At 30.1% G+C, this 17,421-nt stretch overlaps 1 protein-coding gene across 4 annotated transcripts in view; it reads right to left on the bottom strand.

Moving 5' to 3' along the window:
- Positions 1-13,888, bottom strand: part of LOC126889353 (DAZ-associated protein 2) — a 103,075-nt gene extending 89,187 nt beyond the window's left edge. Inside the window, exons 1-2 of one of the 4 annotated variants that reach the window (XM_050657600.1) lie at positions 13,634-13,855; positions 13,195-13,287 (exon numbers count right to left, since the gene is read on the bottom strand). Coding sequence is in view for 2 of the 4 variants with exons in the window: in XM_050657598.1 (XP_050513555.1) it covers positions 13,634-13,649 (16 nt within the window). In the remaining 2 variants the exon portion in view is untranslated. Of the gene's footprint in view, positions 1-13,194; positions 13,288-13,633 lie in introns of all 4 variants that reach the window. The other 3 variants (XM_050657598.1, XM_050657601.1, XM_050657599.1) reach the window with 3 other exon arrangements.
- Positions 13,889-17,421: the final 3,533 nt, after the last annotated feature.

The raw sequence follows: 17,421 nt of genomic DNA, 5'->3' as shown, positions 1-17,421 counted from the left end.
TCCTGCAATAATTGTAAATGATTGTGATCCGAGCAGTAAATTGAGGAATATGAGTGTTATGACAGAGCAGTAGGGGAGAGATTATTTTAAATATGTAGGTATTATGTGCAGAAATAAAATACTCAGTGTAAGATATCTTTTTATGCACCCGCTTATGATCAAATTCAATGTTTTCGAAAGTCAAACCGCTACGACTACTAGGGACGTGTAAGATATTTTTAAAACGTTACTAGTTACAAGTACGGAAATACCGATTTTAAGTTGCCTAATCAATTCAGTACAAGGATCAGATACATCAGTATTTGTACTCAGTACCACTGAGAACCGGTATCAAACGTAACCGTTACATGTCCGCACTGATTTTGCCCGCCTCTATTCGCCACGTCGATAGCCAACGGTTGGGTTGGTTGTGTTCAATATGCGGCGCGCTAGAAAAATAAATGCACGGGTCACCCGACCCGCCGGCGCAGGTTGTGTCTCGCTTAGGTTCAATTTGCGCCGGGCCTTAGCCAACCGCCAATTTGAAAACATAACCGCTTTACAACTTCAGTTATAAAAACATCTCCCTAATTTAAAATAATCTTTTTTTAACGATTTCCAGAATGGAAATCTAAACGTCAAAATAACAATTAGAAAATTTAATTTTCATTACAATCAGTTGTGGATTGTGGATGGGTGGATTAATCCTATATAAAAATATTATTTAACTTAAGCATGCTACAAGACAACACTTTCAGAACTTATACTATTGTTATGATATATTGTTTTGTTTTGATTTTAACAAAATGGGACTTTTATAAAGAAAAAACATATTATTACAGGTACTATTATCATTCGTTAACTATAAATCCATTTTTTTTTAATTCTAGTGACTAGTTCACTGATCATTCGATGATTAAATACTGGACTTTATACTAACTTTAAACCTACTTCTCCTTATTCATAACCTTATGTATCTAAAAATATAACACAGCTTTGCACATTTTGTTTGATTTTCAAAATAAAGGAAAATTTTTGTATTATCCAAGCTTTCTATAATCTAAAATTGAATTTCCTGTTTCAATTCAAAATCATCATAAATTCAAGGTCATTATATCTAGTGAGGGGTTACTTAATCTAATTTAGTCACATATTAGTAATAATAAATAGTTCAAACGTTATAAATACAAAAAATCCCGTCGACCTGTGGTGTTGCAACATTATTCTATACCTATCAAATGCTGTTATTTTGTTTGCACTTACAATTTATAGCTGTAAAAAGATCTGTCTTTCCCTGGTAAATGAAAAAATCAATTAGTATATAGTGTTGAGCATATTTGAAGAATTTATGGGCAAATGTGTAAGGGGAGTACAATTTATGCATATTTATGCAGATATATAATGCTAGCGATGTCATCCAAGAAAATAAATCTCAACGCCTCAGATGGGCTGGTCATATCCATAGACTCCCTAATAACCGCCTTGCCAAATTAATCTGGGAGGAAGCCCCAACATAGGGCGGATGGAGGGATAACATATGGTCAGATTTAAGAACAGTGGGCCTATCCACTGACTCAACTATCATGGACGGCCATTCAAGCTGGAAGCAAGTTGTGCAGTCAGCTTAGACCCACCTTGGGTTGTAGAGCTACAAGAAGAAGAATTTATGCATATACAGAGTGACAGTAAGTTCTTCCAACAACAGCAAACAAATCGCTGAGGTGAATTTTATGTTTATTTTCATTAAAGCTCCTGAAGGCTATTGACTTCCAAAAAAAAATAGGGCTAAAAGGAACTCTCAACGTTAAAGAAGTTTCATTGTTTCATAGCTTCAATGGACCCCAAAATATGAAAAAACCGCGGGGTGCTATCATTTAAGGGGTGCATTCTTGAGGAAGGGATGAATTAGTTCCTATGCACTAGATAGGGTGAAACATATTCATTCACTTTTCATACATATACAACAGGGTGGGGCATTAGTGTGACGAAGTCCAATTACTCGTTTGTCGTTATAGATACGAAAAAAAGTTATTTACATAAAAGTTGGGACACGGAGAGGACCATAATCTAAAAATATTTTCAGATATACAGGATCACCCGTATTGACAGGGTGACACAAACTTATGTTTTTTTAAATGGAACACCCTATATATTTTTACATTTTTGGATGCTCCTCGATGTCTTCTTTCTCAAAATATAGGGTTTTGTAATGGTATATGAGGTGGTTTAAAAGATAATTACGTTTTATTGTTAATTTCGTAGCAACATTCACACCCTGTAGAATTGTAGTTATTTGACATCAAAGTTTCTATTTACGGTCAAACGATTTTTAATATAGTCTACTATTGTTAAACATTAATAACATAGCGAAAAGTTTAATATTAATATACAGGGTTGGTCAAAACTCGCAATGAGTATTTTCTGTGTTTTCTTAAATGGAACACCCTGTATTTTAGTATTCTAATGAAATGATATTGTATGATGCTATTTTATTTTTTAAGCATTCCCTATACCTAAGTGCTTTAATTTTTGAGTTATTGGTGATTATATAATCCAAACATTAATTGCAACAAAAATTACGTGAAATTTTATTAAGTGGCTGTGCAAATATTCAATCAAAAATAATTTTTCGAAAAAAAAGTAGATATTAATCTAGACTGATCCTTAATTTATTAATATTGAAAGAGATATCCAAATACCTACGTAGTTAAGATTGCTGGTACGTAAAATATTAATAAAAACATCCAAGATTCTACCTAGTTGGCTATGACAATAAATTTGCTAAAATATTTGACATTATACTATTTTTATAGTTCCAGTTGCTTTGTTACCATTACTAATATTAATTTTTTTAATAAGTAACTGATCAAAATGTTTTTTGTGCTAGGAGAGTATAACAAAAATGTGCTACTAGCAATAAGAGTTTTTCATCAGCAATTCCCTAATAGACGAAAACCAAGAAGAGAAACTTTTGAAAGTACACTAAAACGATTTCAAAAGTCTAGGTCTAGATAGTTAGATTATAAGAACGTTCTTCCTAATATGCAGATCCTCAGTTACACTAAGGATTACATTTAATTAATTTTATTCATTTAAAATAGTTTTTATTCGATCAGGTTTCTCGTTATTTAAGTATCCAGTCCGTTGAAACCGTTTTAGCATAGTTTCAAAAGTTTCTACTCTTGGTTTTCTTTTATCAGGAAATTGCTGATGAAAAATTCTTATTGCTAGTAGCACATTTTTGTTATACTCTCCTAGCACAAAAACCATTTTAATGAGTTACTCATCAGTTACTTATTAAAAAAATTAATATTAGTAATGGTAACAAAGCAACTGGAACTATAAAAATAGTATAATGTCAAATGTTTTAGCAAATTTATTGTCATAGCCAACTAGGTGGAATCTTGTATGTTTTTATTCCTATTTTACGCACCAACAATCTTAACTACGTAGGTATTTGGATATCTCATCGAATATTAATAAATTGGGGATGAATCTAGATTAATATCTACTTTTTTTTGAAAAATCATTTTTGATTGAATATTTGCAAAGCCACCTAATATTTCACGTAATTTTTGTTGAAATTAATGTTTGGATTAAAGAATCACGAATAACTCAAAAATTAAAGCACTAATTAAAGTATAGGGAATGCTCAGGAAATAAATAAGTACCATAAAATATAATTTCATTAGATTAATAAAATACAGGGTGTTCCATTTAAGAAAACTCAGAAAATACTCATTCCGAGTTTTGACCAACCCTGTATATTATTATTAAACTTTTGGCTATATTATTAATGTTTAACAATAGTAGACTATATTAAAAATCGTTTGACCGTAAATAGAAACTTTGATGTCAAATCACTACAATTCTACAGGGTGTGAATGTTGCTACGAAATTAACAATAAAACGTAATTATCTTTTAAACTAGCTTGTATAATATTACAAAACCCTATATTTTGAGAAAGAAGACATCGAGGAGAATCCAAAAATATAAAAATATACAGGGTGTTCCATTTAAAAAAACATAAGTTTGTGTCACCCTGTCAATACGGGTGACCCTGTATATCTGAAAATATTTTTAAATTATGGTCCTATCTGTGCCCCAACTTTCACCTGAATAACTTTTTTTTGTATCTCTTAAGACAAACGTGTAATTGGACTTTGTCACAGTAATGCCCCACCCTGTATGTGTACATAAAAGTCGTTCAAAATTAAATATCCTATCAAAATATTCCTTTCTAAAGTCAAAAATATTTTTTTGGCAAAAGTAGGTATATTCAAAAGACGAAGCAAAAAAGGATGTTTTTTTTGTAAAGCAATGTCTATACCTACGCCCATTTGAAAAAAAAATCAAGGGACAAAAAGAAAAATTGCGTTTTTTAGTGTTTTTCTTGCGTTGTTTTTAGAATCCTATATATACTTTTGTCTAACAAAATTATTTTTGATTTTAAAAAGTGACAGTTCAATAGCAAATTTAATTTTGAACAACTTTTCTTTAGTCCGAAAAGTGCATATAATTCACCCTAATGAACCCTAGTACATAGGAACTAATTCACGCCTTTCTCAAAAAAGCACTCCTAGGTAGCACTCCGCAGTTTTTTAAAATTTGAGGGTCCATTGACCATATGAAACAATAAAATATTTCCAACGTTGTAGTCCATTTTAACCCACTTTCTTTATAGATTATTAGAAATAAAAATAGTGGAATCAATCTTGGATCAAAAGTAAAAAAGAGTTTGAAAAAAAATCATAGCAAAACATAAACCAATATGTCTAGAATGGGTACGATATAGACATAAATGGAGAATACCTCCATAGGACATAAATGAAAAATGTTGTGGGACCAAATAAAAGAGGATATAAAAATAATGAAACAACAGACTGGAAGATAAGAACAGAAAGCAAACTACCTCAAAAAGAAGATTATTATGTGATGCTTGACCCCCATAATCTAAGAATAGTGAATAACTGTAATGATGATGCTGATTGTCACATTCAGTAACTTTTGTATCAGTAACTTATGTTACAAATTGTGTTGAGAAGCATTTGTTAACTTTTAGGTATATATTTTTTTCAATTTTCACCAGAACAGCATATTACTTAACTCAATCTGTCTTTTTAATCTTATCTGATAAACATTTTTAGTAACCTATTAACCAAATTATGTTGGCACAGAAAAAATAAAAGTTTTTCCTTTTTTTAGACATTCATAAAAAAATTCCTAAATTTGATACCAATTCATAATGTACGAATATATAAAGTAAAAAAAACTGCAAAAATTTTAGCTCACTATGAATAATTAATAGAGCTTAATCAATTAAGAAAATTGGTCCCCTAGTACACACTTTCAACAATTTCAACTGGCATATTCCCAGAAAGACTGATCTTTTCCCATGTTTTCTTACCAGTTGAAGTCATTGGATAGGTAGAGATTTTTCAAGGATAATATTAGCGACGTAGAGGTGCTGCAGCAGTATAGCCAACATTGTAGCAAACACCTGTGAAATCCTGTAGGTTTTACCAACCTACTTCCACACATAGCAAAAAATATGTAACAACAGCAATGGAACCGAACTAAGGCAAAACAAGAAAAATAGTTTAGACACATACACCCAGATTAAAGTATTAAAAAGTGCTTCCTGTCATAATTTGCATTTTTAATATAACAAACTATTTTTCATTCGTATTGACCTAGTAAAGGTTCTAGATATTATAGTATAAGGCTGAGCCATGATTCCAAAATTTATGTTTTATCTAAAATGTACTTCCATGTGATTATTCTGCATAATAATGCAGATCACTAAAAACAGGGTAAGCCAAGAGAAAATGATTTAGAAAAAATATTTTAGAATTCTCTTCCGCTGATAAAATTGATATTTTTCTTCTTTAATATACAAAAATTTGAAAAGGACAATTTTCATCGCATATTTTTTATGGTGATATTTTAACTATACCTATTTGGACAGTCCAGTTAAATATTCATTCAGACTTATGATAAAATTGACAACAAATGACAACACCCACAAATATTTTTAGAGCAGCAGTGTGCAAAGTACAGATTGCCATGATGGTCGCCAACATCTGAAACGGATAGGCACTACAAGAAGAAGATGATAAAATTACTCATTTACAATAAGTAGTATTGTATAATTTTTGATAGGGTTGAAGTTTTCAAATGTTTGTTTTGTTTGTCATAATATTTTTTATTTCTACTGTTTTTAACAATCATTTCTTGAGCCATAATGAGTTTATAAATGAACTGCTTAAATTAAAATTTGAATTGTGTTGTTCAATGTTTCACAGTGAGTCTTTCAACTTTAATTGTTTAGAACTGCTGATCTGTATACAGGGTGTCCAGAAACTCTCCTGACGAACGAATACCGGAGACTGAGTTAAGGCAATTTAACCCTCGTAAGGCGGTGCGGGTTGCAGCTGCACCCCAGACCTCGTTTTTCTCACCTATCTTTTTTAATAAATTTTTTTGATTTTTGTCCATTTTTTTATTCACATTAAATTCAATTCTAAACACATACCACCCATTGCAGCATCTAAAACACTTTACGTTTACATAATTTTTTGGAAAAATGACTATATTGTGCAAATGATGACAATTTCATATCCTGAATTGGACGTTTCTGGTGTTCCACTTGGAGCTAACAGAGTTACGGGACAAGGTCGGTGTTACTTATGTTAGAGAAAAAAGACTGAAAGTCCCGACATAACTGTATTATGTGTAAAAACTTTGTGTCACTCACTCTGTGAAAAATTTCATGTGTTTATCTTGCAACGATAATAATTTTTTTAAGAAGAAATGGGTACTTTGTTTTTAAAATTATGTTTCATACTATAATAAACAAGTCCTAATTATCTTTCAAATAAATCTCCCTGACGTTCACATATTAAAAAAATGGATATACAGATGGGGTGCAAATGCACCCCGCACCGTTGTTTACGTAAGAATCTAAGCACCGCTTTACAAGGGTTAACCCAATTCACCTAATCCGAAAACGCCTCCTGATGGAGCTAGACACTTATTTGGAGATGGCGTCTTGTAATTAGTTTTTTTTAAATACCTCCAGAACGCTTCTATTTAGAAATACGAAAACTGGTAGGTACGTTTATTTATCTTCCAGAGATGAATCAATTTCATCAATTGCGAATTTCTAGTACCAGTCATATGCATCCATTTTGGGTACCTAGGTCAACAGTTATTTTATCGCATAATTTTTTTGTGTTTCATTTTTAAGCATTTTTAACACTACATTATTAAATTATGAGGTATTCTAGTAAAGGTCGGTACACTACACCATTATTTCTTTCAAATTCAAAAAATGAAAAATTTTCAAACTGATTTTTCTAGAAAACTATGTATTCTACGAACTTAAAGCAAGAGTACCCTTTAGTACTGGAATACCTCACAATTTAATAATACAGTGTCAAAAATGCTTTAAAGTTAAAGACAAAAAAGTTACGCAATAAAATAACTGTTGCCCTACCCAAAATGGATGTCTATGACCGGTACTAAAAATTCGCAATAGATGAAATCGATTTATCTGTTTATCTCTGTTTTCGTTTGTCTAGATAAAAGCGTTTTTTAGGCATTTTAAAAAACTAATTACAAGACGCCATCTTCAAAGAGCATCTCCCTAGGGAACATTTTCGGACTAGGTGAATTGGGTTAAATTGTCTTAAAATTATCTGATGAATCTCTGGTATTCGTTTGTTAGGGGAGTTTCTGGACACCCTGTAAATACGGAAAATATTTAGACTTTAGCTAAGTGCTACGATAGCTTAGAAATAGGTACAATAGCTTAGAATAATTTTAACTATATCAGAAGATAATGAGAGTAAAACTGTAGAAACGCTTTACTACTTGAAAGCAAAAGGATTAATTTGAATGTACAGTCGAAGAAGATTTGTATAAATGTTTACAAGTTCTGTAACATGCTCTGGAAAATAGTAGTAAATCATCATAGTGATATTAAGCAAAAAATAAAGGATTGTATTCTGTGAATCAACAGAGTGGTATATAGACTGCTAAATTTTTAAGGAGTTTGATTTATAAAGGGTATAAGAGAAATGTAATACAATAATTGATATTACATTCATGGAGCTTAAGAAGTTTAAAAACCTTGGATCCAAATCAAAGTGTTGGACAGTACATGTGATACCATGTAGATATAAGTCAGATGATGTGAATATTTCAGCTATAAACCATTAATTAGTAAGGAAAAATTGTTAATTTCTATTCAGAAAAAAATCAGTTCAGTATCTTCTTTAAAGCAAAATATCTTGGAAACTTTATTGAAGGCATCATGCTGTCACAATCATGCCTTCACACATTAATATTTTATCCTTTTTCACATTAATAATTTTTAGTACTTAAGTCAATCAATTTTCGCTATAAAATAACACATAAAAGTTGTAGTTGTAATTCTTAAGTTCTTTTTAATTATTTTCTAATATTAAATTTAAATGATTTTTATGAAATATTTTTCATTATTAGATCTCTTAAAGTAATCCTTGGTTTTGTTTATCTAATAACTCTGGATATACCATTATGGTTAGTATTCTGGATATATTATGGTATTAGTATTCAAAGATGAACTTCCATAAAAATTTTAATTTCTTCCTAAAAATCATTACCGTCTAATGAAAATAGAAAATTCGTAAAACTGAACAATGAATAGCAGGGTTGTTTAGTGGTAGGGTTTGCATGTCGTTACATATTTTTTGATTTTCATGCAGTGATTTATAGACCACAAAATGTCTAAATGTTGGACCATTGATATTTTTACATCTTCAGCTACAGTAACTGCTGTAACATTCACATTCATTTGGAGAATTTATTAAAAAATTTTGAGACAGTAAATAAAATACTGTTAAAAATTTCAATGAATTATTTAAAATAAAGCAATATTTTCAAACTCTGATTGTGACACATATTGAATTATACCTAATAGGTCTGTTCCAACAGTCAAACTAGTTAAAAATCGTCAGCAAACAGTTGGTCAGTGAGAGAACATAATACAGTCATCAGTGCTACCCCCTCTACTCACGCTGGTCAACTATTCGCTGATAGTTTTTGACTGGTTTGGTCGCGTGTTGGAACAAACCTAGAACTTTAGTAAATTAAGCATACATTTCATACATATTCATTTAGTTCTGGTTCTTTGTCATATCAAGACTATATTTGATAAGAGTAAACAAGACCTAATAATTATATTACATTTTGAACAACATATGATTCTGCTCGTGAGACACTAATTTTAGCTTTCTAAATTATAGTTAAATTTAATTAAGGAAGTTACCAGCATTGGCTGATAATCTTGCTCATGTAATTCGATTTATCTTTGCTATCAAATTTTCGTATTATCCAAATGGGACATACATATATTTCATAATAAAAAGTGTTTATATGAAAGTAAACCAAACATTTAAAAAGGTAAAACCTGCATCAGAACAGTTGTTGTTAAATGTTGTTTTGGACAATTTTAGGGTCAAGCTAACCCAATCTTACCAAAACGTCTATATACAAAATGATTATGACCATGTCAGTATATTATGTTTTCAACATTATTCATTGACTTCTGACATAACTTAGTATACATTTTCCATTTTAAATATTTAATCTATATTTGATGCAAGATAAACCAAAGAGGGCAGGTCAAAGAAGAATATCACAGCTTAGAAACCTGACGAAATGGTTTAACGAATCCTCTGCATATATTTTCTGAGCAGCTGTCAACAAAATTAATATAACCAATTTGATAGCCAACACCTGATAATTGGCCTTGCAACAGAAAGAAGACAATATTTGAATATATTATTATGTAGAAATGAAACAATGAAAACTGTACTGCAGAAACTGATCCTGTAGAAGTTTTACAGCTTCCGTGTTGGAGCTTTCCAATTACTGTTCAGGGAAACTTGTAAGATACAGTAGAACCCCGCAAATCCGAACTAATTGGGGGGACAGCCTGTTTGGATTCCGAAAAGTTCGGATTATCCGAAAATTAGCCTAACTAATAATTCAAAGCTTTCATTGTCGTTGATTTTGAGTCACAAAACGTTCTCACAAGAGTGTGGACAATATTTTTGGACTTAAGTTGACTACAATAGAATCGAGGTAAGTTTATATTTAACCTATAATATACTATATTATTATAAGCACTACATATAAAGTATGTATTCATTGTTTCACACCCATAGGTTAGTATAGGCCTGAATATCGTCTTGAAGACATTAATTTTTGTTTTTTGTGTTAATTCGCTTTTGCTGATGAATTTCTGGTTAATTGTATAATAAAGCTTCATTGTTTTGTCTACTCTATCATTGATTTCTAACTCAGTTCTTCCTGTTGCATCTATTTCCACCCCTAGATATTGAAACGATTTTACTTGCTCTATGCTTACATCTTGAATCACTATATTCAATATCTCTGGGTTTTCATCACTAATCATTACTTTTGTTTTTTGTTTGTTAATTTTCATGTCATATTCTTCTATAACTTTATTCCAGAGATTTAGATTGTACTGTAAGTTGTTTCTACTGTCTGCTATTATTACTACATCATCAGCAAAAGCTCCTTCAGATATTTCTACTTTTTGTAAATTTCTATGTCCTACATATAATTTTTTTGCCTTTCCACTATATTTCTTTATGATATCGTCTATGTTAAATAATAATGGACTCAGTCCCCTTCCTTGCCTTAGTCCCTTACTCGTCGTAAATGGTTCTGATATCATGTTATTTATTATTATGTAGTTCTTGTTTTTATTGTATATATATTGAATTATTCTTATTAATTTGTTACTGACGTCTCTATCTTCTAGAATGTTCCACAGTTTATTCCTTGTAACTCAGTCAAAGGCTTTTTCAATATCTACGAATGCATAATATATTTTCTTTTGTTGTTTTCTTTTGTTGTTGCAGCGATTTTTCCATCAACTGCTTGATTGTAAATATGTGATCTTGTGTACTGTGGCCTTTTCCAAAACCACTTCGATTGTGATTTTTCCATATTACCTTCAACTATTACTGTTAATCTTTTATTAATTATTTGCTCAAAAACTTTCATATCAGTGCTTAGGGAGCGTTCAAGTATTACGTAACGCGATTTTTGAAGATTTTTACCTCCCCCCCTCCTACGTAATGCACTCTTATGGGAGTTTAACTATTGCGTAACGCAATTTTTGAAGATTTTTGACCCACCCCCCAACCTGCGTTACGTAATACTTGAACAGTCCCTTATTAGTATTATCCCTCTGTAATTATTACAGTCCTTGCAATCTCCTTTTTTATGTATTGGTGTAATTAATGCCATTTGCCAATCTTCTGGGGTTTGTTCTTCCCTCCATGCTTTTTTATATATTTCCATTAATATTTCTTCTCCTATTTGCCCTATGTTTCTTAGCATTTCTGCAGTGATTTTATCTTTACCAGGAGCTTTCCTATATTTCAGATTTTGAATTGCCTCTCTTACTTCTTCTATAGGCAATTATTGGTAAATTTAAGTGTGTAAAACTTCAACCAGATTGGTTTAATAGTTCATTAGTTATGTTAAGTATTTATCCCTGAGACCAAATATTTAAACAAATGTTTTTGGTCAGGTAATGCATCTAGATTACTTATAAAAGTGAAGGTTTTCTCCAATTTATATTAAATATATTTCAATCGGATTTGTTAAATAGTTAATTTTTTTTCTATAAAGCTTTTTTATTGCATATTAATTGTAAATCTGTTTTTCCCTCTGGCGGACAGACAAAATAAAATTACATGAAAACTGGGCATATTGCACAAATAAAAAACTGCTAAAATTTAAAAGACTATATTTAAAAATATCACCAAATAGAGGTTGAAAACATATTTATTGGGTGCTCCTAAAGTGCTATTGACAAATACACATAAAGGTACGTGTCCATTATACATAATATAAACCACCACTGATTGAATCGCTGAGGGCATTGAGCGGGAGCACCTTAATAGTTTCATAAAATGTAGAGAAATTATTTAAAACAACAATTTGTGTTCTTCTTGTGTTTTTTGTGTATAAATTTGATTTTATACACATATTCATTGACAATGTATCATATTTTTAATTATTATTTAAAAGCTCTAAAATAGACATTAGAATTAACTTCCTGACTTGATAGAAAGATTGGTATTGATTATGAATTTAAAACAAAACATGACAATTACTGATTACTTCAGCCAAGATCATTTTCTGAATTGAATTTTCAATAAAAAAATATATATGACTTGTGGCTCAACAATTGGTAATTTACAGCAGGGTATGTTGCTAGTCTTTCCCCATAAAAGGAAATAATCTCTTCAATTGTTTGATATTAACTAATTTTTTAACAAGGTTATTAGAATACCCAGTTATAGGAATATCCTGGTTTAAGAAATAAAAATCTGAAACGTTTCTACTAGCCACCGATAATCGGTTATTAGAATATCCTGCATATAGGAATACTTTTGCTTGGCATGAAGGTTATTCCAATAAGCAGGTTCGACTGTACTAATTTAGTTAAGGATGTTTAAATAGATATTTTTTGAATGACTTAGAAACAGCTCAGTGTTTCTTTTAGAACTGGAATTTGAACTCAGATATTCGAATGATTAGACACTCTACTACATGAGAAAGGTGTTAAGTAGATATTTTAGTACCTGCATATTCAAGTAAAAAATGACAAAACTTGTAATCCCTATTCCACGAATATACGACTGTTGTGGATTATCTGAACAACGAATATTTTACTGTGCAAATTATGAAGAACGAAAGTAAATTGCAAATTACATTGTTGTTTATTGGAACAATTGTTAGGGCTATTTACTTTCGCACTTCTTATGTTGCACACTAAAATATTCGTTGTCACGATAATCCAAGACAGTTGTATATTCCTGGAATAGCCCATAATTACTTTGTTAACTTTTCTTATAATCAATTATAGATTTAATACATCAAATGATGTGACAGCTGCAACATGCCAATAATTTGATCATTTATGTAGTAATAGGTATTGAATATTGAGCAAGAATAAACCATCTGTTCAATATGTAAGTATGCTGCAATAAAATCAATCAGCAAATGAATGTGAAGTTACAAATCCCAACCAAAAAATTCTAGTGAAGGTAATCCTTGAGCAGGTATGAATACCAACAAGCAAATCAGCCACTGTATATAAACACATGAAAATAAATAGGTACTGTTTTTTTCGGGATCCACGTCCAGGGGTGATCAGCTCATCTTCCTGTGCAGTTGAAGCTGGAAGTAACATACTTTCATGATCATCTCGTTTCCTAAATTTATAACATTACATATTAAATTTCCCTAATTCCTAATACTGCAGTGGGTAAACTAGGGCAAGGCTATCACGGGAGGGAATGAGTTAGAAACATATAGTATGTAGGTTACCCGTTGAACAGAGAGAGATAACCTTAGTGTTAGTATTGATTTGAACATCCTGCATAATTATGCAATTTTTAATAGATTCTCTGCTGCCGAAAATACTCTACTTTTTGCCCAACTGCTATCTAGCGACAGCTAGAACGGCTTTTGAGTAATTGTAATACGATTTTTAAAAAATATATTTTATAAAGTTACCACCTATCCTCCATCTTTTATGTTTTCTTCGTATGTACTTACCTTTCTTGTCGGACATTATTTTGCTAAGGTTACTTTGACGATATTAACACAAAATAACGACAAACACTTGGCTAGATTCTGAAAACAATTGCACTACACCTTGCAAGAAAACCTCACAAACAAAAGTCAAAAAAATTCTGATAAATTAGAGAAAGAAAGCACATCGACCTTACGAATGACACTGCGAAGGATCATGGAACGGACAAAGATGGAACTATACGGTATGGCATGAAAATCATTTCTTCCTTTTGTGCGCCAACAGGATTGCGTGAACTCAATCTAGGTTTAATTTGCAAAAGACTCACATTGTTGCCAAAGTCTATATTTTTCTCTAGATTCCAGTATAAATTGTTTAACATGAAATAATTATTTGAAGACACAAGTGCATGAAGGGTCTATGCGACATTTGCAAGTTATTGAGAAAAATGAAGTTAAAGTTTTTATACTAGAACTTTTTTACTATAAGATCTAAATAGACTAAATTTATAGGATAGGTAGTCCTAAAACTAATATATTTATTTAAAAAAACTTAAAAATATTTACCTATTATATATTTTTTATATATAAAAAGTGTACATAGATCCTTTATGCACTTACATTTTAATATTTACTGTGTACATAGATCCTTTACACTCTAAATAGTAACTAAGAAAATATTAATTTTAAAACGTGTTTGGCTTGTTTGAAAGATTTTTAGGTTCGAACAACGAACAACGTACTTTTAACATAAAAAACATGTTTTGAAAAATTTGTCACATAGGGGAGTGCATATAGATTTTCACTTCGGAAAAAATCAAACAAGATAGAACTTTTTGTAATTTCATTAAGAAATGTTTAATAAACAATATATCAAAAAGTTCTACTCGAGAAGTGGGTGCTTCATTTTTTATTAAATAAATGAACTGCGAAAATAGATGTTTTTTAAATAACTGCGAAAATATAAATTCTTGAAAAATGCTGACTTGGCCATTGAAAAATTCAGAAAATTTTACAAGAAAAACCTTATATAAAGATTTTTCTAAAATTAAATCTGTAGCTTCTATAATTTTTTATTTATAACGCTAAAGTCACCCTTCTCACAAACATTGGCGCACTGTAAACTAGCGTACGGCGAAGTGCACGGTTGAGTTATTTTAATGTAATTCTTTAACTAATCGCTCAAATGAAATTTTACAAATTGAACATGAAAGAAGAATAATAAGGCTATCTTAGAGTTATAAAAAAGAAACAAAATGTATCAGCATAAGTACGGTGTGGGCTGAAAGTAAGACTTACATGAATTTTGTTTAAAAATGATTTAAAAATGTGTAACTAATACAATTTTTCTTATAAAACTCTCAATCTTGCACAACTTACCTTTCGATCATCTTACTCAACGATGTTTTATTAAAAAAAAAATCTTAAAAAATTAATTCAAATGATACGACGTCTCAAAAAATGTAATTTTTGAAAACTTTAAAGTTTTACAGAATTAACATCACTTTAAGACGGTATTACTCAATTTCCAACAGACTTATTACAGTTTTATAGGTGTTTTTTTAAAGCTCATGATGTAGTCTTTAAAATTCAGTAAATTATTTTACTTTAGAAATGAAATAAACTATTTCTTTTTGAGAAAATTAAGAGAGATAACAAAAATGTAATACAAAAACCGAAAATTACCCACTAAAAAAATGTTTATACAAAGTGATCAAAACTTTTTTCTGTAAAACTGATCTAAAATACATTTAATAATAAGCTTCAACAATAATAAATGTTCAACAAAAATTTTTTTTAGCTATTATACAGTATGTCTGCGTAACTTGGAACCTATTGATAACTTTTTTATTATCAGTCTTACGAAAAAAGTTATTCTTTATAAAATACTCTGCAACATATATTATCTAAGATACAACCATCAAATATAAAATTTTATTAATTTTATACGAGGTATGTAAAAAAATATGAATTTCACTCAAGAGTAAAGTACCTTTATATTTCACAATATCGAAAAATGTTATAAAGAAAAGTTGTTTGGAATTAAAAAATACGTTTCAGTGTTCAACTACATCCTTCTAATTAAAATATTGTGAATAATAAAGGGACTTAAATCTTAAGAAAAATTCATATTTTTTACATACCTTGTATAAAACTGGAAAAGTTTGATATCTGATGATTATATCATAGATTTTAGACCAGGTAGAGCATTTTATGAAGAATAACTTTTTTTCGTAAAATTGATAATAAAATAGTTACAATAATTGTAATAAAATGATGATGGGTATCCGTAATTTGAGAAAAAATTGATTTTTTTTTTCGTTTAGAATAATGTAATTGTATATTAAAACATAGTTTTTAATTTCAAACAACTTTTCATAATAGCATTTTTTGATATTCTGGAATAAAAAGGTACTTTACCCTTTAAAGAAATTCATATTTTTGACATAACTCGTATAAAATTGATAACATTTGATATCTGGTGGTTGAGTTTTAGATTTTTAACTATTCAGAGTATTTTATAAAGAATAACTTTTTTTCGTAAAATTGATAGGTAATAAAGAAGTTTTCCATGTGGTTCCTAGCTACGCAAACATACTGTATAAGAGCTTCTATATAAGAGTTTTTAAATTGTAATGCCTTATTCGGATTCAGCATAACCAAAAACAAAATAGAAACACATTTGATCAAAGTGAAATGATGAATTCAACGATATTTTTAAAATCATTTATACAAAACAATTGTTATTGTTTAAACAATTAATAAACAATTAGCGGCCAAATCTGCGAGGAGAACTTTTTACTTTAACATGTATATAAACTAACAAAAAAGTTTTAGAAATATATAAGCTTGTTTGAATTATTCCGAAACCATGCATGTTTTCGTTCTAATTGCACTCCCCTAACATAGATCCTTCAACCACTTAAATAATAGAAAAAGTACGGGCCGCTATCTTTAACCGGAACATCTAGAGTCTAGAGTAAGTCTATAGAAAAGGCATAACATTTCGTAGGTATCGAAATTTTTACTACGTCATGGTTTTTTTTAACATTTAAGCAAAATAATCGACTGTTTCAGTCATTAAAATATGAAAAAAAAACTACGCATTGTAGATGGAAACGTTCATAGTCTGGGCATATTATCGGAGAAGAGGCCATTTTTGGGAAAAGTTATTTACCAGCAATTTTATTGCTGAAATCGAATCTTATGATTCTATATATTAATAATACAGGTATGCAAAGTCCGCAGATAGTGTGCTACTTTTTTTATAAACAAAATGGCGCCCGAAAACCGTGGCGCCAATGACGTGTTTTTCCTGATTTACTTCGACGAAAATTTTCCCCGGAAAATGCCGGTTTTTCCAACAAAACCTTTAATTTTCAACTAAAATTTTAGATAAGTAATTGTTTATTAATAATTAAATAACTTGGTAGAATAAAAGCTCTTTTCGTATAGATTATAATTCCAGAAGCCGATGGAAATTGAATGAACAGTTTAGTAACAATTGAATTGTTAATTCAAAATTTACGGTCGCTATAATAACCACAATAATTATGATACATAAGAATACCTATGATTTTTGTATAAAAAGACACTGTACCTATCTGATGTACTTTACAGAATTGAAATTGGACTATTTAAGCGGCCTCAGGAATATTTTAAAATTATAAACAATTTTTTGGCTTATAAACAAATAGAATATCTCGGGAAATATTAAATTAAATTAAATGACGAAAACGGTATTGAAAAAAAAGCGGCAGGACACTTCTTTTAAAAGAAAAAACGTTTAATTGTGATGAGTGGTTCCTGAG

Source organism: Diabrotica virgifera, chromosome 8, assembly GCF_917563875.1.
Source record: "Diabrotica virgifera virgifera chromosome 8, PGI_DIABVI_V3a".
Lineage (NCBI taxonomy): Eukaryota > Metazoa > Arthropoda > Insecta > Coleoptera > Chrysomelidae > Diabrotica > Diabrotica virgifera.
The sequence above is the reverse complement of the archived record's forward strand: the minus strand, read 5'-3'. Positions and strand labels throughout refer to the sequence as shown.